Source organism: Trachypithecus francoisi, unplaced genomic scaffold (assembly GCF_009764315.1).
Source record: "Trachypithecus francoisi isolate TF-2019V2 unplaced genomic scaffold, Tfra_2.0 Lachesis_group2, whole genome shotgun sequence".
NCBI lineage: Eukaryota > Metazoa > Chordata > Mammalia > Primates > Cercopithecidae > Trachypithecus > Trachypithecus francoisi.
The window spans coordinates 117,753,328-117,776,718 of record NW_022681465.1 but is presented as its reverse complement, the minus strand read 5'-3'; the positions used below and the strand labels follow the sequence as shown (position 1 = coordinate 117,776,718).

The 23,391-nt window shown below is 40.6% G+C and overlaps 1 protein-coding gene across 1 annotated transcript in view; it reads right to left on the bottom strand.

Moving 5' to 3' along the window:
- Positions 1 to 22,667, bottom strand: part of RANBP17 (RAN binding protein 17) — a 455,080-nt gene extending 432,413 nt beyond the window's left edge. The window contains exons 1-3 of the mRNA XM_033180282.1: positions 22,478 to 22,667; positions 7,665 to 7,811; positions 3,713 to 3,803 (exon numbers count right to left, since the gene is read on the bottom strand). Coding sequence (XP_033036173.1) covers positions 3,713 to 3,803; positions 7,665 to 7,811; positions 22,478 to 22,495 — 256 coding nt within the window. The 5' untranslated portion in view covers positions 22,496 to 22,667. The remainder of the gene's footprint in view (positions 1 to 3,712; positions 3,804 to 7,664; positions 7,812 to 22,477) is intronic.
- Positions 22,668 to 23,391: the final 724 nt, after the last annotated feature.

The following is a 23,391-nucleotide window of genomic DNA, read 5'->3' as shown; positions in this document are numbered from 1 at the left end:
TTAGGTTTAAATCTAACAAAATATGTACAAGACCCATATGAGGAAAATTACAAAACTATAATAAAACCAACCAAAGAAGATCTAAATAAATGAATACATATTACATGTTCATAGACAGGAAACTCAATACTGTCAAGGTATCAGTACTTTCCAACTTGATCCAAAGATTCAATGCAATCCCAATCAAAATCCCCGTATTTTGTATGTATCAATGAACTGATTCTAAAGGTTATATTGAGAGGCAAAAGACCCAAAATAGCCAACACAATACTGAAGAAGAAAAAAGTTGGAAGACTGACACTACCCCTCTTCAAGGCATACCATAAAGCTACGGTAATCAAGAGAGTGTGGTATCGGGGAAAGAAATGACATATCAACGGCTACAGTTTGAATGTCCGTCCCCTCCCATACTCATGCTGAAACTTAATTACCACTGTAACATCTTAAGAGGCAGGATCTTTAAGAGATGATTACACCAAGAGTGCTTTGCCCATATGAATGGTTTAATGTCATTATTTCAGTAGTAGGTTCCTTTAAAAAGGATTTCAGCCCCCTTTTATCCCTCTCTTTTGCCTTCTTTTTGCCCTCCCACCATGGGATAATGCACCAAGATGGCCCTCACCAGATGCCAGCCCCTTCATCTTGAACTTTCCATCCTCCAGAACTGTAAGAAATACATTTCTTTCAGCCAGGCGCAGTGGCTCACGCCTGTAATCCCAGCACTTTGGGAGGCAGAGGCGGGTGGATCACGAGGTCAGGAGATCAAGACCATCCTGGCTAACTCACGGTGAAACCCCATCTCTATTAAAAATACAAAAAAATTGGCCAGGTGTGGTGGCACGCACCTGTAGTCCCAGCTACTTTGGAGGCTGAGGCAGGAGAATTGCTTGAACATGGGAGGCAGAGCTTGCAGTGAGCCAAGATAGCACCATTGCACTCCAGGCTGGGTGACAGAGCAAGACTCCATCTCAAAAAAAAAAAAAAAAAGAAAGAAATACATTTCTTTCTTGATAAATTACCCAGTCTCAGGTATTCTGTGGCAGCAGCACAAAACCAACTAATATGTCAATCAACAGAACAGAATAAAAAACCCAGAAATAGACCCATATAAATATAGTCAATTGATCTCTGACAAAGGAGCAAAGGGAAAAACAAAGTATGTTATGAGTCTTTTAAATATGAAAAAAGTCTTTTCAGCAAATACTGCTGGAACAACTGGACATTCACATGGAAAAATGGAATCTTGACACAGACTATATGCCCTTCACAAAAATTAAAATGGTTCACAGACCTGAGTGTAAAACATAAAGCTATAAAACTCCTAGAAGATAAAATAAGAGAAAATCTAAGTGACCTTGGTTCAGTGATGACTTTTTAGATGCAACACCAAAGACATGATCCACAAAAGAAAGAATGAATAAGGTAAACTTTGTGATGAAAATGAAAAATTTCTGCTCTGCAAAAGACACTGTCAAGAGAATAAAAAGCCACAGATCAGGAGAAAATATTTGCACAAGACATACCAAAGGAACCATTTTCCAAACTACACAAAGAACTCTTAAAACTCAAAAATAAGAATACAACCTGAAAAAAATGGGCCGATGACCTTAACAGACACCTCTCCAAAGAAGGTAACAGTTCACTCTTGAACAATATGAGTTTGAACTGTACAGAACCACTTACACGCAGATTTTTTTCAATAAATATATCGGAAAATTTTTTGGAGACTTACGACATTTTTTAAAAACTCGGATGTAGCCAGGCATAGTGGCTCACACCTATGATCCCAGCACTTTGGGAGGTTGAGGCAGGTAGATCGCTTGAGCTCAGCAGTTCGAGACCAGCCTGAGCAACATAGTGAAACCCCATCTCTACAAAAAATACACAAAAAATTAGCCAGGCATAGATGCTTTGTCCCTGAAGTTACTAAATACCTTGCAGGTAAGGGAATACGTTTTAAAGTTCTTTCATATTGGACAATGTCCCTGGCCACTCAGAACCCCATGAGTTCAATGAGGACATTAAAGTGGTCTATGTGCACCCAAACACATCTCTAATTTAGCCTCTAAATTAGGGGGTCATAAGGACCTTTATTCAAAGCTCATGACACACGGTACTGTATAAAAAGGATTGTCAACACTATGGAAGAGAACTCCCTCAGAGAGAACATTCATGAAAGTCTGGAAGGATTTTACCACTGAGGATGCCACTGTTGTTACAGAAAAAGCCATGAAAGCCATCAAGCCTGAAACAATAAATTCCTGCTGGAGGAGCTCTGTCCAGATGTTGTACATGACTTCACAGGATTTAGAACAGAGCCAATCGAGGAAATCATGAGAGAGACTGGATATGGCAAAAAAAAAAAAAAAAAAAAAGGTGGAGAGTGAAGGTTTCAAGATACGGATCTTGGAGAAATTCAAGATCTAATAAAGCTAACAGGTAGTTTTCATATGAAACATTTAAAAAAAATCAAATATGTTTCAATGGGCACTACTGTTTACAAGCAGTATTAAAGAAGACAAAACAACACTTATGTAATAGGGACAAATATACCACAAGGTGCAGGATCAGTGCAATAAATTCACAAAACTATATTACAGCTAATTAGTTTAAGAACTGTTCCCAAGTCAGTCACATTTTTGGCCCCCAGAAGTGCATTCCTACAGATTTCAACTACTCTAAATTTTTAGCTACAAAGAGGTGAAGAATGATTATAAGAGGCTTTCCAAGGAGTTACAAAATCTTTGTAGACCGGAGATCAACTATCACCACTGCAAGTCTGCTCTTACCAACAGCTCTTACATTTTTCAGGAAGAAATCTCCAGGAAAAGAGTCACACACCAGTACAGTCACTATCTCCTATGCCAAACCTAGGGAACTGAAATGGACGATATTACCATAAAATGAGAATTTTGAGGTTTATCTTTAAAGGCTTATTCCAATCTCAAAAAGTAGTCAGAGAAGATTATCTTCTACTGAAATAAATCTTGGCTAAATATAGAAGACTTCTGTACTTTACTGCTGTTCTTCGAGTAAAAGTCATAGACATGAGTCTTAACCTACTGTATACTATAGCTAAAGTCAGCTGAAAACCTGAAATTAAAAGTATGCTAATTTTGAAATGAGGATAACTCAAAAATCTTATTTGGTGGATAAAATGAGATAGCACAAATCTTAACAAATAGTACACAAAATGCTAGTTATTGTTTACTATTAAATACATGCTTTTTTGGCCAGGCGCGGTGGCTCACGCCTGTAATCCTAGCACTTTGGGAGGCCAAGGCGGGTGGATCACGAGGTCAAGAGATCAAGACCATCCTGGTCAATATGGTGAAACCCTGTCTCTACTAAAAATACAAAAATTAGCTGGGCATGGTATCGCACACCTGTAGTCCCAGCTACTTGGGAGGCTGAGGCAGGAGAATTGCTTGAACCCAGGAGGTGGAGCTTGCAGTGAGTTGAGATTGCGCCACTGCACTCCAGCCTGGCCACAGAGCAAGACTCTGTCTCAAAAAAAAAAAAGCTTTTTTGATTAGAGATTGCTTTATGTAACACAACATTGTTCATCAATAGATGAGTAAATGAGACTTGATACTCATGTTTTAAAAAATGACAGACTCAAAAAATTTGCAATCCTAGTAACAGTTTAGTATATTTAAAAGAAGAAGATTTCTAAAGCACAGTTAGTGAAAAAGCATAATAAGCCACTTACTGATGTCCATCCTCTGCTCAATAGGTAAAGGACTGACACGGCTGACAAGTTTTGAAAGACATGTTGCTGCAAGGAGCTGAGCATAGGATGTCTGTAAAGAATAATTTTATTTATTATTATCATAAATGAAATTAAAATAAAGCATTGTGATAGAAATGTTCTTCTGAGCAATAACAGAAATTCTTCTGGTTTTCCAAACAGGCAAATTTACAATAGATAAAATACATCAATTTGAGATACATATATACAGAAAAGGATACACATACACAGGCATACAATCTATCATAAGAAATCATTAGTTGAGGGAGGTACAGACAGTCATCTCAAATAACAATGAGCAAACAGGAGAAATAAATTACTCAGTAAGTTCAAATAAAATACAGTACTCTTACCATGGTCTACAGCCCTACATCATCTGGTCTCTGATTATCTCTTCAAATTCATCTGATTCCATTCTTGACTTTGCTCTGACCATGATAGCCTTCAGGTTCCTTTCCATATCTTCCCCACCCTAACCTCCGTGTTCCTTGAAACCCATGTCTGACTATATTCTCTCTGGCCCCCAATTATCTTAATACTATACTCAAACTCTCTAAATGCATGCTCACTCTTTAAAATTTGGTTCACGTATTCACTCCGCCTCCTAGAAATTCTTGCAAAGATACTCCCTCTTTTTTTCTCTAGACCAGAGGCTGGCAAACTATGGCCCTTGACCAAATCCTGCCTGTTTTTACATAGGTTGTGATCTAAGAATGTTTTTTACAATTTTAAACAGCTTTTCAATTGTTCAAAAAAAATCAAACAATAACAATATTTTGTGACACAAAAACATGCAAAATCCATATTTTGGTGTCCATAAAGTTTATTAAAACACAGCCACGCTCATTCATTTACACACTGCCTATGGCTGCTTTCACGCCACGATGGCAGAATTTAATAGTTAAGACAGAGACCACATGTGGCGCTCAGTGCTTTCTACTGCTGCTCAGAGTATCATAAACCGCAGTGAGGTAGGCACAACTCTACAGTGCCTAGAGAGCCATGGGTGTTGTCATGACATGACACACACCTTTTATTATTACCAGCACATGTCTATCATATCAAAATAAGAAAAGATAAAAGTGGACTTCAAATATCTAATTTTTAAGGCACAAAGGCGTTTGGACTATTCTTTTATTGATTACATGGCAAAACAATGTGCTTTTTATGCAATGGTACTATGGTTGTCCTAAAAGAATATAATACACACTGACAATATCAGACCAAGTAATATCCCCAATATTCCCATCACAATATTCCCAACTCAGGAAATCAAAAGTCAGAAAAAATAGAAAATTTGATTATCTCATCATAGTAGACTGTCTTTACAAATATAAAAAATAAGACTGCAACCAAAGTTTCCAAGTGGCTCATTTGTTAGCCAATCACACAGCCGTTTACCAATGATGAGTTAATTAAATCATCATTGTTTTATTATAGCGGCCAAAGTTATGTGTGCAGAGAAAATAAGATTACTAGTTTCTGGTGGGAACAAATTCTCAAAGAGTTGAAGACACTGGAACAACATCAAAAGTCAATTTGAAAACAAGACAAATGATTTGGAAAGGTTCTCCTTAAGTCTTGATGAGTGGACAGATGTTTCTCATAATGCTCATACTCTTAATTACCAATACTTACTATCTGTTTATTCTAGAAGTCAATGCTGAGTGTGAAGCAACTAAAGAATTGACCTCTATGAAGACTGTGGGAGAACTACAGGCCAGAATATTTTCAAAGAAGTTGAGGACACATTAATTCAATATAAACTGAAGTAGAATCTGCTACGGTATGTCACACTAGTGGTAAAAATATATGGAGCAGAAAAGGGCTTAGCTGAATAAATTTACAAAGCTTGTGAAAAATGTAACATGTTTAAAGCCTATGGTTATTCACCATATTGTTCACCAGCAGATACTGTGTGGTAAATACATGAATCTATTTTTTTTTTTTGAGATGGAGTCTTGCTCTGTCACCCGGGCTGGAGTGCAGTGGCCGGATCTCAGCTCACTGCAAGCTCCGCCTCCCGGGTTTACGCCATTCTCCTGCCTCAGCCTCCCGAGTAGCTGGGACTACAGGCGCCCACCACCTCGCTCGGCTAGTATTTTGTATTTTTTTGTAGAGACGGGGTTTCACCGTGTTAGCCAGGATGGTCTCGATCTCCTGACCTCGTGATCCGCCCGTCTTGGCCTCCCGAAGTGCTGGGATTACAGGCTTGAGCCACCGCGCCTGGCCATGAATCTGTTTTAAGTTAATGAATCAGTAGTGTTAACAGTGGACTTCATTCACTTTTGTGAACTTTAGTTCTGTTCATTTCTATAAGATACAGAAGCAGTATCTGAATATTCTGTATTGGAAATAATATCCTCTCTTGTCTCATCACACAATAGTTTAATAGTTTATCAGTGATAAAGTTTTACTGCTATTTTTTTAGTTTAGGAATAAGGCTAAATTTTCTGAATGAGACAACCAAGTCACTATTGTTCAACACTAAATGGCTTTGGAACTTACTTTTTGCTGCAAAATTGATAACGTTCCTTAATAAATTCAACTTAAAATTACAAAATTGCCTAAAAAGTGCTTAGAACCTATATGCAGAACTTATACTGCAGTAAAGCCATTTTGATAACGTCATTTGAATTGCAAGTAATGTCAGGTAGCTTTATATACTTCCCACATTGTCAAAAGTTAAAACAAGTAGTGAGGTCTCTATTCAGAGATATATTTTCTGAACTTCAACTACAGCTCCAGCTTCAGATCGTGATGCAAGTGTAAAGACAATTTCCATAATCCATTTAACTGTGCAATTAAGAGCTCCCACCTAATCTTCAATTGGAAGTGGTCAATCTGCAGTATAATGACATGCTAAAAGGCAAATATCATGATTTAACAGAATTTTTTAAATGCCTTCTAAACGATGAATGTGCTTAATTATAATCATATGCTCACGGACTGATATTAGTATTTGGCAGTGCCTATCTATGTGAAAAGATATTTTCAAATATAAAATATGTAAAATCTCATTATAGATCAGCATTAACATATGAACATTTGCAATCAATGTTGATGATAGAAAACAACTCTAAACTCCAATTATTAATAGCAAAATGTTATCTCCCAAAAAAACAGTTCTATTCTCTTTAGTAACAGACCTGTATTATTAAAAAATCTGTATCAGATTATTGTATTTTGAATCTCATCAATAAAACTTTGTAGAAATTTGTTTTTTCTCTTTCTATAGATGTTCTTACAAAATATCTTCCATTTTGTCTTCTGGCCCAAAAAGTCTACAATATTTGCTATCTGACCCTTCACAGAAAAAGTTTGCCAACTCTGCTCTAGACCACACAGTCTCTTACTGCAATCGTTTCATAGCTATTTATATATCTGCCTCTCCAACTAAACAAAGCTACTTTAATTCATGTACATAAATCAAGTAAGCAGTACAGCGCCTGGTTTGACATTTAAATATTTTACTAAATGAATATGAATGTCTGGACTACAAATATCTAGATGGGAGGCAGGCAAGAGGTAATCAGCATGCTTTCAAATCATTCTTTCATGTTTCTGAGGTAATTACAATCTGCCTCCCCTATCTAGATTTTTTAAAGTTGTTACTCAACTTCCTAAAATGTAATTTTTGCCCACTAATATGAGACATAAAAAGAGACCAACAGTAATCAAGAAACTATCTCAATTCATTCCTACTTCATTTCCTGGCTCCTCCCTAAGTTTGCTTTCCAGGTTTTCCCATTCTTTTCCTGATTAATCCCTTTAACAGTGAAACTACAGTTTCACAAAAACAAAAAAACCATGTGGCAGTATCTATCAGTTACCACTGCTAACACAGGCATTCATTAACAATGACATACATCTACTGATCTTTCATGGTTAATCATTGTTACCAAATACTTACTGTTCCTCGTTCTAATAAAAGTTGACACTTGCTGAGACATTCTGGGCTGTCAATAAGTTCCAAGAGTGCTTTCTCAGCCTCTATTCTTTGTGTAAGATCAGTCCCTATGTAGAGATGAGTATATAACACTTCCAATTCAGCCAAACTCTTCAAAGAAAAAAAATTAATATTTTACTTCAATGAAAAAAATAAGGTAAATATTTAATCACAGAAAACAAGGGATATAAATATCACGTGTATTCACTAATTCAATACATGTTAATTGAAATACAACTACTTACTAGGGGAAAAAGTTGCAAACAAAACAGGCCCATCTCTTACTCCCCAAATTATTTACTTACAAATTGATAGTTCTGCAATGGAAAAGCACAAGAAAGGGAGAACCTGTCTACAACAAGGATTTGGAAAGGTATGCCTGAAGAAATAATATTTATGCTGAGACCTACAACGTTGAATCAGATTTTAAAAAGACTAGAAGGCAGTCCAGGCAAAGAAAGAACATTTACCAGGGTCCTTCAGTAGAATGGAGTTCAGTCATTTCAAAGCATTAAAGGTTAGTGCGGCTGATAAACACAGCAAGGAGACACCAGATGAGGCTAGGGAGATGGATGGGGGGAAATGATCACGCACAAGTTGCAGATAACCAAATTTATATTCTTTCTCAAATTTTAAGAATTTAAGGCTGGGCATGGTGACTCATGCCTATAATCCCAGCATTGTGAGAGGCCAAGGCGGACGGATCGCTTGAGCCCAGGAGTTCAAGACCACGGCAGGTAATATGGCAAAATCCGCTCTACAAATAAAACAAAAGTAGCCGGGTATAGTAGGGTATACCTGTAGTCCCAGCTACTAGAGGGCTGAAGTGGGAGAACTACTTGAGCCTGGGAGGTCGAGACTGCAGTGGGCCATGATACCATCACTGTACTTCAGCCTGGGTGACAGAGCAAGACCTTGTCTCAAAAATATATATATTATTTTTGTTATAAGTTGATTTGGAGCTTCTGAACCAACAACTCAAAGTGCTGCATGATTTTCAGGAACTGTGACTTGATCCCAGGGTATTTCTAGCAATGTAATAACCAGTTATATTAAAGGCTCCTATTTTACAAGCATAAAGATTAAAGCGTTATGTTTACAATCCTATCTTGATGATACAAATCTAATCTCATATGACGGCATGTGACACATGGAAACCATCTAAAAAAAGAATTAGAAAATGAGTTCATCACTCCTCTCCAGCTTAAAAATTTTTCTGTTAAAGAGGTCTTCTGAAAACAAATTACCTCACTTTAAACTTGAATTAGAGAATTAGTCTCTGAAAGAAAAAATATTGGCACAGATTTCAAAGTCAGGTAGGCATATGAAAATAATGGGATATTCATTGTAAAAAATGCCATGTTTTTTGTCCTTTCTAGCCTGAATATTACGCGGCAACCTTACAGCTACACTAGCCCACACATTCCCTCATGTGCATATACCTTCTCAGAAAAAGGAATACACAATAAACATCAAAATGAGACCTACTCCAGCTCCCATTATTCTTTTTACTTTCTCTTCCTCTCTCCTTCTTAGCTCTTTTATAGCATTTTCCATTTCCCTATCTACTTCAGAGCCCAGCATCCCAGACTTGGAAATTTCCTGCTACAGTAAACACAGAAGTCCAAAAGTAAGATTTCAAATAGGCTGATTAAGATAAAGAACCTCAAATGAACCACATTTTAAACATTTCCCCCACCTAGATTAGCCCAAAAAACCCAGGTTACTACTACATACTGTTCACAACAGTAAAATGCATACAATATTTATGGTTCATGAATACATAAAAATTATCTTGTTTTCTCCAGGGTAAGAAATACAAAAACAGGGGGTCAAGATGGCCAACTAGAAGCAGTGGCGATCGGAGGCTCCGAACCAAAACAGCATGCGAATCCTGCACTGATAACCAAGGTATCCAGGTTCTGACATCAGGACTGACTAGGCAGTTGGGGTAACCCACAGGGAGGAGGGAAGAGCAAGGTGGTGCATTGGCCCACCTGAGAGCCACACAGGGCAGGGGAGCCCCTACTCCCAGCCAAGGGAAGTGGTCGGTGCCCCTCGAGGACAGAGATCCCAGAGAAAGGAACAGGCACCCATCTCTGCCATTCTCCAGCCTCCTCAGGTGACATCTTCAGGTGTAGGAGCGACCCAGATTAACAGGGCCTGAAGTGAACTCCCAGCAAACCGCAGCAGCCCCACAGAAGAGGGACCTGGCCATTGGGGAAAAAACAAACAGAAACAACAACAACAGCATCAACAAAGAGTCCCCACAAAAACTTCATCCAAGGGTGAGCAGCCCCAAAGATCGAAACTAGACAAACTCATGAAGATGAGAAAGAATCAATGAAAGAATGCTGAAAACCCAAAAGGCCAGAGTGCCTCTTCTCCAAATGATCGCAACACCTCTCCAGGAAGGGCACAGAACTGGATGGGGGATGAGATGCACATATTTTTAGAAGTAGGCTTCAGAAGGCGGGTAATAACAAACTTCACTGAGGTAAAGAAGCATGTTCTAACCCAATGAAAAGACGCTAAGAACCAAAATAAAAGGTTACAGGAGCTGCTAACTATCCATTTGAGAGAGGAACATAACTAACCTGATGGTGCTGAAAAACACAGCACGAGAACTTCGTGAAGCATAAACAAGTATCAATAACCAAATCCATCCAGCAGAAGAAAGAGTATCAGAGCTTGAAGACTATCTTGCTGAAATAAGACAGGCAGAGAAAAAAGAATGAAAAGAAACAAACAAAACCTCTGAGACTATGGGACTATGTAAAAAGACCAAACCTATGACTGATTGAAGTACTTGAAAGAGACAGAGAGAGTGGAATCAAGTTGGAAAACACACTTCAGGATATCATCCAGGAGAACTTCCCCAACCTAGCAAGATAGGCTAACATTCAAATTCAGAAAATACAGAGAACTCCACTAAGATACTCCACAAGACAATCAACCCCAAGACACATAATCATGAGATCCTCCAAGGTCAAAATGAAGGAAAAAATATAAAGAGCAGCAGGAGGGAAAGGCCAGGTCACCTACAAAGGGAAGCCCATCAGACTAATAGCAGATCTCTCTGTAGAAACCCTGCAAGCCAAAAGAGAGTGGGGGCCAATATTCAACATTCTTAAAGACAAGATTTTTCAAACCAGAATGTCATATCCGGCCAAACTAAGCTTCATAAGAGAAGGACAAATAAAATCCTTTACAGACAAGCAAATGCTGAGGGAATTTGCCACGACCAGGCCTGCCTTCCAAGAGCTCCTGAAGGAAGCACTAAATATGGAAAGGAAAAACTGGTACTAGCCACTGCAAAAACACCCTGAAATACAAAGACAAAGCACACTATGAAGAAACTGCATTAACTAACGGGCAAAATAACCAACCAGCTAGCATCATGATGACAAGATCAAATTCACACATAACGATATTAACTTTTAATGTAAATGGACTAAACGCCCCAATAAAAAAACATAGACTGGCAAATTGGACAGAGTCAAGTTCCATCAGTGTACTGTATTCAAGAGACCCATCTCACATGCAAAGACACACATAGGCTCAAAATAAAGGGATAGAGGAAAATTTACCAAGCAAATGGAAAGAAAAAAAAAGCAAGGGTTGCAATCCTAGTTTCCGACAAAACAGACTTTTAAACCAACAAAGATCAAAAAAGACAAAGAAGGGCATTACATAATGATAAAGGGAACAATTCAACATGATGAGCTATCTTAAATATATATGCAACCAATGCAGGAGCACCTAGATTCATAAAATGAGTTCTTAGAGACCTACAAAGAGACTTAGACTCCCACACAGTTAGTAGTGGGAAAATTTAACACTCCACTCCCAATATTAGGTAGATCAACAAGACAGAAAATTAACAAGGATATTCAGACTTGAACTAAGCTCTGGATCAAGGGGACCTGATAGATATCTACAGAACTCTCCACCCCAAAACAACAGAACATACATTCTTCTAATGCCACATGGCACTTACTCTAAAATCAAACACATAATTGGAAGTAAAGCACTCCTCAGCAAATACAAAAGAACTGAAATCGTAACAGTCTCACAGACCACAATCCAATCAAATTAGAACTCAAGATTAAGAAACTCACTCAAAACCACACAACTACATAGAAATTAAACAACCGGCCGGGCGCGGTGGCTCAAGCCTGTAATCCCAGCACTTTGGGAGGCCGAGGCGGGCGGATCACGAGGTCAGGAGATCGAGACCATCCTGGCTAACATGGTGAAACCCCGTCTCTACTAAAAAAATACAAAAAACTAGCCGGGTGAGGTGGCGGGCGCCTGTAGTCCCAGCTACTCGGGAGGCTGAGGCAGGAGAATGGCGTAACCCAGGAGACGGAGCTTGCAGTGAGCTGAGATTTGGCCACTGCACTCCAGCCTGGGCGACAGAGCGAGACTCCGTCTCAAAAAAAAAAAAAAAAAAAAAAAAAAAAAAGAAATTAAACAACCTTGCTCCTGAATGACTCCTGGGTAAATAATGAAATGAACACAGATATCAAGAAATTCTATGAAACCAGTGAGAACAAAGAGCCAACATACCAGAATCTCTGGGTTGCAGCTATAGTAGCATTAAGAGGGAAATGTATAGCACTAAATGCCCACATCAGAAAGCTAGAAAGATCTCAATCAACACCCTAACATCACAACTAAATGTACTAGAGAAGCAAGAGCAAATAAATCCAAAAGCTAGCATAAGACAAGAAATAACTAAGATCAGAGCAGAAATGAAAGAGATAGAGACACGAAAAATCTTTCAAAAAAAAAAATCAATGAACCCAGAAGCTGGTTTTTATTAAAAATTAAGAAAATAGATTGGTAGGTAGACTAATAAAGGAGAAAAGAGAGAAGAATCAAATAGACACAATAAAAATGATTAAGGGATATCACCACTGACCCCACAGAAATACAAACTACCATCAGAGAACACTATAAACACTTTTACGCAAATAAACTAGAAAATCTAGAAGAAATGGAAAAATTCCTGGACATGTATACCCTCACAACACTAAACCAGGAAGAAGTAGAATCCTTGATTAGACCAATAAGTTCTAAAATTGAAGCAGTAAAAAAATAGCCTACCAAACAAAAAAGCCCAAGATCAGACAGATTCACAGCCGAATTCTACCAGAGGTACAAAGAGGAGCTGGTACCATTCTTTCTGAAACTATTCCATACAACTGAAAAGGAGGGACTCCTCCCTAATTCATCTTATGAGGCCAGCGTCAACCTGATACCAAAACCTGGCAGAGACACAACAAGAAAAGAAAACTGCAGGCCAGTATCCCTGATGAACATCGATGTGAAAATCCTCAATAAAATACTGGCAAACCAAATCTAGCAGCACATCAAAAAGCTTATCCAAGCCCAGTGCCATGGCTCATGCCTGTAATCCTAGCCCTTTAGGGGGCCAAGGTGGGTGGATCACCTGACATCAGTTCAAGACCAGTCTGGCCAACGCGGCAAAACCCCATCTGTACTAAAATACAAAAATCAGCCGGGCATGGTTTCATGTGCCTGTAGTCCCAGCTACTCCAGAGGCTAAGGCAGGAGAATCCCATGAACCCGGGAGGTGGAGGTTGCAGTGAGCCAAGATTGCGCCACTGCACTCCAGCCTGGTTGACAGAGTTAAGACTCCGTCTCAAAAAAAGAAAAGAAAAAAAAAAAAAAAGCTTATCCACTACAATCAAGTCGGCTTCATCCCTGGGATGCAAAGCTGGTTCAACATATGCAAATCAGTAAACATAATCCATCACAGAGCCAACGACAAAAACCACATGATGATCTCAATAGAATGATTCAGAAAATGCCTTCAATAAAATTCAACAACCCTGCATGTTAAAAATTCTCAATAAATTAGGTATTGACGGAACATATCTCAAAATAATAAGAGCTATTTATGACAAACCCACAGCCAATGTCATACTGAATGGGCAAAAGCTGGAAGCATTCCCTTTGAAAATTGGCACAAGACAAGGATACCCTCTCTAACCACTCCTATTAAACACAGTATTGGAAGTTCTGGCCAGGGCAATCAGGCAAAAGAAAGAAATAAAGGGTATTCAAATAGGAAGAGACAAAATCAAATTGTCTCTGCAGACAACATGATCCTACAATCTAAAAACACCATCATCTCTGCCCAAAAACTCCTTAAGCTGATAAGCAATTTCAGCAAAGTCTCACAATACAAAATCACTGTGCAAAAATCACAAGCTTTCCTAGACACCAACAATAGACAACCAAATCATGAATGAACTCCTATTCACAATTGCTACAAAGAAAATAAAATACTGAAGAATACAGCAAGGGATGTAAAGGACTTCTTCAAGAAGAAGTATGAACCACTGCTCGAGGAAATGACAGAACACAAACAAATGGAAAAACATTCCATCCTCATGGATAAGGAGAATCAATATTGTGAAAATGGACATACTGCCCAAAGTAATTTATAGATTCAATGCTATTCCCATCAAACTACCATAAACGTTCTTCACAGAATTAGAAAAAAACTACCTTAAAATTCATATATAACCAAAAAAGAGGCTGTAGAGCCATGACAATCCTAAGCAAAAAGAACAAAGCTGGAGGCATCACACTACCTGACTTTGAACTATACTGCAAGGCTGCAGTAACTAAAACAGCATGGTACTGGTACCAAAACAGACACACAGACCAATAGAACAGAATAGAGACCTCAGAAATGAGAACACACATCTACAACCATCTGATCTTCGACAAAGCTGACAAAAACAAGCAATGGGGAGAGAATTCCCTATTTAATAAATGGTGCTGGGAAAACTGGTTAGCTATATGCAGAAAACTGAAACTGGGCCCCTTTCTTCCATTTTATACAAAAATTAACTGAAGCCGGATTAAAGACTTATATGTAAAACCCAAAGCCATAAAAGCTCTAGAAGAAAATCCAGACAATACCATTCAGGATCTAGGCATGGGCAAAGATTTTATGACTAAATTGCCAAAAGCAACTGCAACAAAAGCCAAAACTGACAAATGGGATCTAATTAAAGAGCTTCTACACAGCAAAACAAACTATCATCAGAGTGAATAGGCAATCTACAGAATGGGAGAAAATTTTTGCAATCAACCCATGCAACAAAGGTCTAATATCCAGAATTTACATGGAACCTTAAACAAATTTACAAGAAAAAAAAAACCCCATCAAAAAATAGGCAAAGGTAGTGGCCAGACGTGGTGGCTCATGCCTGTAATCCCAGCACTTTGGGAGGCGGAGGCAGGCGGATCACGAGGTCAGGAGTTCGAGACCAGCCTGGCCAACATAGTGAAACCCTGTCTCTACTAAAAATACAAAAATTAGCTGGGCGTGGTGGCAGGCGCCTGTAATCCCAGCTACTCGGGAGGCTGAGGGAGGAGAATCGCTTGAACTCGGGAGGCAGCGGTTGCAATGAACCAAGATTGTGCCATTGCACTCCAGCCTAGACGACAGTGTGAGACTTCATCTCATTAAAAAAAAAAAAAAAAGTGGGCAAAGGACATGAACAGACACTTCTTGAAAGAAGACATTTATGTGGCCAACAAACATATGAAAAAAAGTTCAGCATCACTATCATAAGAGAAATACAAATCAAAACCACAGCAAGATACCATCTCCCAGCAGTCAGAATGGTGATTATTAAAAAGTTAAGAAACAACAGATGCTGGCCAAGCTGTGGAGAAATAGAAATGCTTTTATACTGTTGGTAGGAATGTAAATTAGTTCAACCACTGTGGAAGACAGTGTGGCGATTCCTCAAGGACCTAGAACCAGAAATATCATCTGATCCAGCAATCCCATTACTGGGTTATATACTCAAAGGAATATAAATCATTTTATTGTAAAGATACATGCACATGTATGTTTACTGCAGCACTACTCACAATAGCAAAGACATGAAAATAACCCAAATGCCCACTGATGATAGACTGGATAAAGAAAATGTGGGACATATACACCATGGAATACTATGCAGCCATGAAAAGGAATGAGATCATGTCCTTTGCTGGGACATGGATGAAGCTGGAAGCCATTATCCTCAGCAAGCTAATACAGGAACAGAAAACCAAACACCAAATGTTCTCACCCATAAGTGGAAGCTGAACAATGAAGACACATGGACACAGGGAGGGGAACAACACATACAGAGGGCCTGTTGTGGGGGTGAGGGGAGGGAGAGAGAGCATCAGGACAAATAGCGAATGCATGCGGGGCTTAATACCTAGATGACAGGTTCACAGATGCAGCAAACCACCACGGCACATGTACACCTATGTAACAAACCTGCACGTTCTGCACATGTATCTCAGAACGTAAAGTAAAATAAAATTAAATATGTATTTATATACGAAAATAAAAAGGAGTCTCTTTTTCCCTCTCATGATCAACCTAAGAAGTCTTTTCCTTCATCTAATAAATATGGAGGACTGAATTTTAGAACTGGTAATACTCAATATAATTAATAAACTGATCCTGCTGGCATGCATTCATCTAGGCCCAAGATTCTTTGAAGTAGACTTTGACTGCAAAAAGAATTAGGCCAAGAAATAGTAACAGACTTGCTCAACAAAAGGCAGCAAAAATGAGACTAGTAACAGTGCCTCATAGGTTTGGAGGATTAAGAGTTAGTGTCATGTAACTTCTGGTACACAGTTGTTTTTAACATTACCTAATAATATTGTAATGATTTTAATTATATCCCCTTAAAATATATGTCCATGTCCCAACTCCAGTACCTATAAATGGGACCTTATTTGGAAATAGGGTCTTCACAAATCCCTAATTAAGAATCTTGGTATGAGATCATGTTGGATTGAGAGTGGGCCCTAAATCCACTGACTGGTCTTCTTGTAAGAGAAAGGAGGTAGACCTGAGATGCAGAGACATAGCAGGGAAAACCATATGAAGATGCAGGCAGAGACTAGAGTGATGTTTCTGCAAGCCAAGGAACACTGAAGATTGCCAGCAGCCATCAGAAAGCAGCTCGGCGAAAGGCATGAAATGGTTTCTCCTTCAGGGCCATTTCAGAAGGGACCAAACCTGTATATGTTTCAGATTTCCGGCCTCCAAATCTATGAAAACAAATTTGTATTAAGGCACAATGGCACATGCCTGTAATCCCAGCTACTCAGTAGGCTGAGGCAGGAGGATCGCTTGAGCCCAGGAGTTCAAGGCCAGCCTGGGAAACATAGCAAGACTCCCAACTCAAAAAAAAAAAAAAAAACAAAAGCGTTGTGAGCCCTAGAAAAGTAATATTAATAGTAATCAATTCAATAGCACCTAAATAAGCCTATTTGGAAAGATTATGGAAAAGTCTGGAAATTATTTGTCTGTTTTGCTTTACTGATATAAAGAACCTCAAGACAGAACAGACCTGGGGTGTATTTACATAGTATTTAAATCAACAATGTTACCACTCTTTTTTTCCAAAGATATTTCAGATTATTAACAAATGAAAGTCCATCCAAGATAAAAAAAAAAAAAAAAAAAAAAAGGGAAAGGTCTGAATTTTCTTTTACAAAAGACTGAAAGGGAAAATCAAGTTATTCTTTCACTGTAATGGTAACAAACATATACCTGGTATACAAAAAACCTTTTTAGAAAAAGGGATACACACACAAAGACCCTTACCCTGGTAGAAAGGCATTATCTAGACATATAAAGCAATTAAACTCACAATATTGTGGTTACTAACCAATCAAGCAATCTTCTGTTTAGCACTTGATTTTCTAAGGAAACTTTATTTTTCATAGTAAACTGATAAATTTTCATTTTAGTTTTATACATTGATATCTGAGAATATGATTAATATGAGAATGGTCTCAGAAAAATGGATCCCTTCTCAATTTGTTGACAAATCAGGTTTCAGTTTTTAAAGCTTCTACAAGTCTTAATGATAACATTAGAAGCCCATATAAATAACTAACAGGTAAAACAAAGAGAACTGGACATCATTCACCTCCCACAGAGTAACTGTCACATATAAACAGGCCAGGCATGGTGGCTCACAGCTGTAATCCCAGCACTTTGGAAGGCCAAGGTGGGTGAATTGTTCGAGCTCAGACATTTGAGACCAGCCTGGCCAACGTGGCGAAACCCCATCTCTTCAAAAAATAAAAAAAAGCAATCAGCCAGGTGTGGCAGCACATGCCTGTAGTCCCAGCTACTTGGGAGGCTGAGGTGGGAGGATCTCTCGAGCACGGGAGGCAGAGGTTGCAGCGAGCCGAGATCCCACCACTACACTCCAGCCTGGGTGACAGAGCAAGACCCTGTCTTAAAAAACCACACACACACAAAACAGACAGCATCCAACTTTCATACCCTAGGAGACAATGATGTAATCCTGACCATAGTCTAAATAAGGGTCTTCCAAATCATTCTGGACTTATTTCTGGCCTTTGTGCCTGACACAGAATTGGCCCCTAAATGAGGAGTTCTTTTTATATGGCAAGTAAAAAGTCACGCATGTGACTATCAACAGGTGAATGCTGTAGAGTGTATATTGTATGGTTCTTAATAAGCAGAAAGCAGGTCAGTGATTTCCTGGCTGGGAGGGAAGACAGCAGAGGAGTGGGGGAAAAAACAGTACAGCAAAGAGAGATTACACAGGGGCACAAGAGCACAAGGAAACTTTTAGGGGGATGCATATGTTCATTTTTTTTATTTTGGTGACAACTTCACAGATGTATACATATGTCAAAACCCATCCAACTGCACAGTTTAAATATACACATTTTATTATCAGTTGTACTTCTGTAAAGCTGAAAAAAGAGAATAAACACTTTTGTTTCACGAAATAAATGTTCCCTAATAGTAAAACATAAATAAGCCACAAAAATCCACTTCAACTGAATTTAAAGATCTTTTCAATTACTTTCCTGTATCTTTCCCACCTTCTGGAATTAAGCTTCTTGATTACAATAAACAGAAACTGCCTTCATTTTGAAGTTACTCATTTCCCACAAACTCTTTTTTTCTTCCTCTTACTACCTTTTCCTGAGTGTCCCTGAAGGCTTTTATCTGGATCTCTTGGAATTCTTCCTTCTTACAATGAAATAGATAATATTTGTTTTAGTGCTTTATAGTTTACAAAAGTATTTCCACCCTTTTTTCAAACCAACCCTGAAAAATAGGCTCTTGTGAAGTATGTATTTTCAGTATATTTACTCTGCAGTTTAAAAAACTGAAGCTGAGATCAAATATGCATAAATTCCTCAAGATCAGAGATAATCAAATTCTGAGTCAAATACAAGTCTACAGACCCCAAATGCATGTTGTTTCCCCCCAACCTGCCCAAATTGCCACTCTTTATTTCCATCATCATCCACCTGGAGATGATGTCCTAGTCCATACTTCAAGAGACAGGGTTTTGTTATGTTGCCCAGGCTGGTTTGCAGTAGCTATGCACAGGCACGGTCCCACTACAGATCACCACTAGAGTTTTGCCCAGCACTGTCTCTGACCTAGGCCAGTTCATCATTCCTTAAGCAACCTGGTGGTCCCCCATTCCCATACTGATGGGAGGTCAATATTATTGATGTTGAACTTAGTAGAGACACTTGATCGGTAGAGCACACTACAATACAGCCCAGAACCCCTAAGCTCAAGTGATCCCCCCACCTCAGCCTCCCAAGTAGCTGGAACTATAGGTACATACCACCATGCCTGGCAGTCCATATTTTTAGCCCTGTCTGTTTACTCTCTTTATATTTGTGTACAAATTTCTTTCTCTTGGAAATCTAGAAAGATGTAATCACCCAAAAACGTCACAAACAGAATTGAACATGCTTTCCACTTTAAGTGCCCCATCTTTTTTTTTTTTTTTTTTTTTGAGACAGAGTCTCGCTCTGCCGCCCAGGCTGGAGTGCAGTGGCGCCATCTCGGCTCACTGTAAGCTCCACCTCCCAGGTTCACACCATTCTCCTGACTTAGTCTCCAGAACAGCTGGGACTACAGGCACCTGCCACCACGCCTGGCTAATTTTTTGTATTTTTAGTAGAGACGAGGTTTCACTGTGTTAGCCAGGATGGTCTTGATCTCCTGACCTCATGATCCACCCACCTCGGCCTCCCAAAGTGCTGGGATTACAGGTGTGAGCCACCGCGCCTGGCCTGAGCAAAAAGGTTGGATCAACTGAGTCCCTTAAATTTTTCCTAACATTCTCCCGATTCTCATCAAGGTACCTCTGTTCTATCTAAAGTGCCTACCTCTTACTTGTTCTCAATTCTATCTCTTTCCTCACTCTGCCCCCTTATCTGGATTGCCTCCTGTCAGGGAATCCAGACCCATTAATTCTTTTGGGATAGTGTATCCTAATTCACATCTTCCTAACCAGAATGCAACTTCTTTGAATGATTCACAGGTATGCCTGAGATATTGATCCCTCTGCTCTCCAGGCAGCAGGGGCAGGGCTTGAGACATTGGGGAAAGTGCACACTGATGGCCTTTGGCAATGAGCGGGTTTATGTTAATGAGACACATAATTAACATTTTTTATGTATGTCATGATGTGAAAAAGATGTTGACCAGTACCCTAACCTCACCCTACACAAATCTGCTTCTTTACTCATCATCTCGATGGCATAATTTTTGCCTAGCTGCCCCTTTGGGTAGGTGACAGTAAGACAGAGGTAATGGGGAACACGGAACTTGTGAGTTACTAGGCCTACTAACTCTGTAATGTTGGGGAAGTCACAACTGTTTTAAGACTCAGGGTCTTCAGAATAAAATGTATATACACACACTTTTTAAGTTAGTGGCAGGGCTCAACTCTATAGTGAGGATACGAAAACTCAAAATGCTAGGTACCGGTTATCACTATTAACAAATGTTCCTTGAGTTAACTGATTAACAATATGATCCAATATGCTAAAAATAATTCAAACGGAGAAATTTCCGTTTTTTTCTAGTCAACAAAACTGTCTGATCTTTTATTTGTTCAACTCCACTTCTAAGCTGTCTACAGGAATGTACTGTGAAGTACTGTGAAGTACATTCCTGCAAAACCAATATGGGTAGTTTCGACATCAGCAGCTAATTTTTCCAACACTGTGCCTAGATAAGAAGAAGTCTTCCAGGACTTGGTGATTTACTATACATCATCTTTCCATGTATGAAAAAATTCCAAAGTTCCACCATACCTTTTAACTTACTCTCAAGATTTACACGGCCTCTGTGAACATCTGATTACCTATTTACAATCCATAAATCCTCCTTGTGAGATTCTTCCTGTGAAAATTTCCCAGAGGGCATATTTAGTAAAGTGGTAATACATTATTTTGACCTGAGAACCCTTAGAAATGGCACGAAGTCAAAAGGTAATGTGTGGGGCTTACCACATAACATTCCAGAACAGTCGATTACCAGACAGTAACTGGTTTAAAAAAAAGACCCTTTAAAAGAATCAATAAATCAGCCAAATTATAAGTCTGTGTGATCACAGGAGGTTCGAAGAAGTCTACAAGGGGAATGAGATTCTTAAATACACTGTCACCATATTATGAAATTCCCTTCACTCTCCGGGGTCATCTCCTGCCACCGACTGCCTCCCCTGGTCCCATCCCTTTGTCCCAACCAAACTTAACTTTCTGCAGTACACCATGTTCTTCCACAATTCTTTGCCTTGGCTCACTCTGTCCTTCTACCTCCATACCCTTCCCTTCCTCTTCACCTGGCAAACACCTACGATTCTTTCAAGGACCAGTAGACTGCAAGTTCCCTGAGAGTATAAACCATAGAGTTTTGTTCAGAGCTGTTGTATCTTCAGCGCCTAACATAGTAGGCACTCAGTAATCAATAAATGGAAGAATGGAGGCTCAAAGAAACTCAAAGCATCTCTTAGCTGAGAGCATAGCAGCTCTGCTTCACTCTTTCTCAACATACACATTTGGCTGGCTGCCCCCTTTTCTGTGCTCCCATGATACTGTGACTATTTCTACCATACATTTTTCACTTGTACTGTAATTCTCTGTGAACTGTATGAGGGCGAGGATAGCAAGATGTCATCCTTCAACCCCAGAACTTTCCACAGTGCTTGAGGCACAGCAGGGAGATAAATGTTTGCTGAATAACTAAAGGGGGATTTCAGAGCAGCCCGAGGATATACAAGCACGCGTCCCATCTTCGTACCCTCTGCGATCCTTGCGTCCGCGCCCGGCTCGGGTTTCCTCCTCCAAAGAGGCGGCCGCGGAGCCCTCCCTCGCAACTCCCCCTAGACGTAGCCCCGGTCTCCTCTGGCCAATTAAAGTCCAACTGCTGCCGCCGCTCCTTCGGTGGATCCCAAGCCCCCGCTCCGGCACGGGCTCAACTGTGTGGAGGGAGGCTGACTACAGAGCCGCGGCGGGAAGGCGGGAAGGCTGCTCCTCCGCTCAGCAGCCGCGCGAGGCGCGCCAAAGCCGGCCCAGCTGGGACTCCCACCTCCCCCAACGCCACTGAAGCCTCGGTGAGCGCGCGTGCCGCCGGCGTCCGCACCTTCCCCCGGGCGAGCCCTGGGCCTGCCCCCGCCCCCTCCACCCGCCGCCCCTTTCTCGGGCTCCGGCCAGGGCCTGGGGTGTGCAGCCCAGACCAGTGTCCCGGTCCCCGGCTAGGGGCAGAGGCAGGGGCTGGGACTCCGGGGACACCGACCCACGGCCCTGCGGCCTCCGCCGCTGTCCTCGGCCCTCGGTCTCCAGACCCCCGCGTCCCGCCGGGTTCCCAGGGCGGCGGAGCGCGGGCCCGCGGCGCAGAGCGCACTGACCTGGAAGTGCAGCGCCATCTTCCCAGGAGGCGGCGCCGGCCGGCCGGTCTGCACCCAGCACCCGAGGGGAGGGAGCGAGGGCGGGCGCCGCGGAAACCCCAGCCGCCCGCGGGGTCCCGGCGCCGCTCCCCGGCGCTCGCTCGGCCCTCACAGTCTCAGCCGCGCTCGGCGTCCGCATTCGAAGCGCTGGAGGGGCGGGGCAGGGAGGGATGGGGCGGGGCGACAGAGGCGGGGCGCGAGGCGGGCCCGATAGGGGCGTGTCCTCCGGGAATCTCAACCACCCTTTGCGCTCAGGTTTCAACCGGCGCGTGTTGTTCGGTCATGACCTCCAAACTCTGCCCTTTGACACAACTACCACGACCCACCTGTCAGCCGTGGACCCTGACTCATAAGTCTTCCAAAGGCTCTCTTGACCCCTGACCCTCAAAATACAACTACTGCCCATGGCTCCCGACCCCTGCGTCTCCAGAGATTTTCTTGTCTTCTAACAGCCGCGAACCACAGACACACACAAGCCATAACCTTTGACTCCCACATGCCAGCTGTTGCCCTTGACCCCTGACTCCCAGGGCCCAAATTCCATTGTTGCTTAACAACGTTTTTAACTTGATTTTGGTTAAAATTAAGCTGACCATGTCTACATGCTATTAAGTTGTAACATTCAAGTTTTACCTCTTATTCTTTGTCTGCATTTTGTTTAATATGAACTCATATTTTACACCAACATTGCAATGAGAATTTATTGGAACAGAAGTGGGTCAAAGTCACTGCTTTCTGATGTTCTTCGTTTTTTCTTCAAGTTCAACAGTTTCATTTGGGAGCACTGTACTTTAGTATTTAAGAGGGAAACTCCCTTAAGCACTTCTTGTATTCAGGTCTGCTAAGAACAAAGTCTCTCAACTTTTGTTAACATA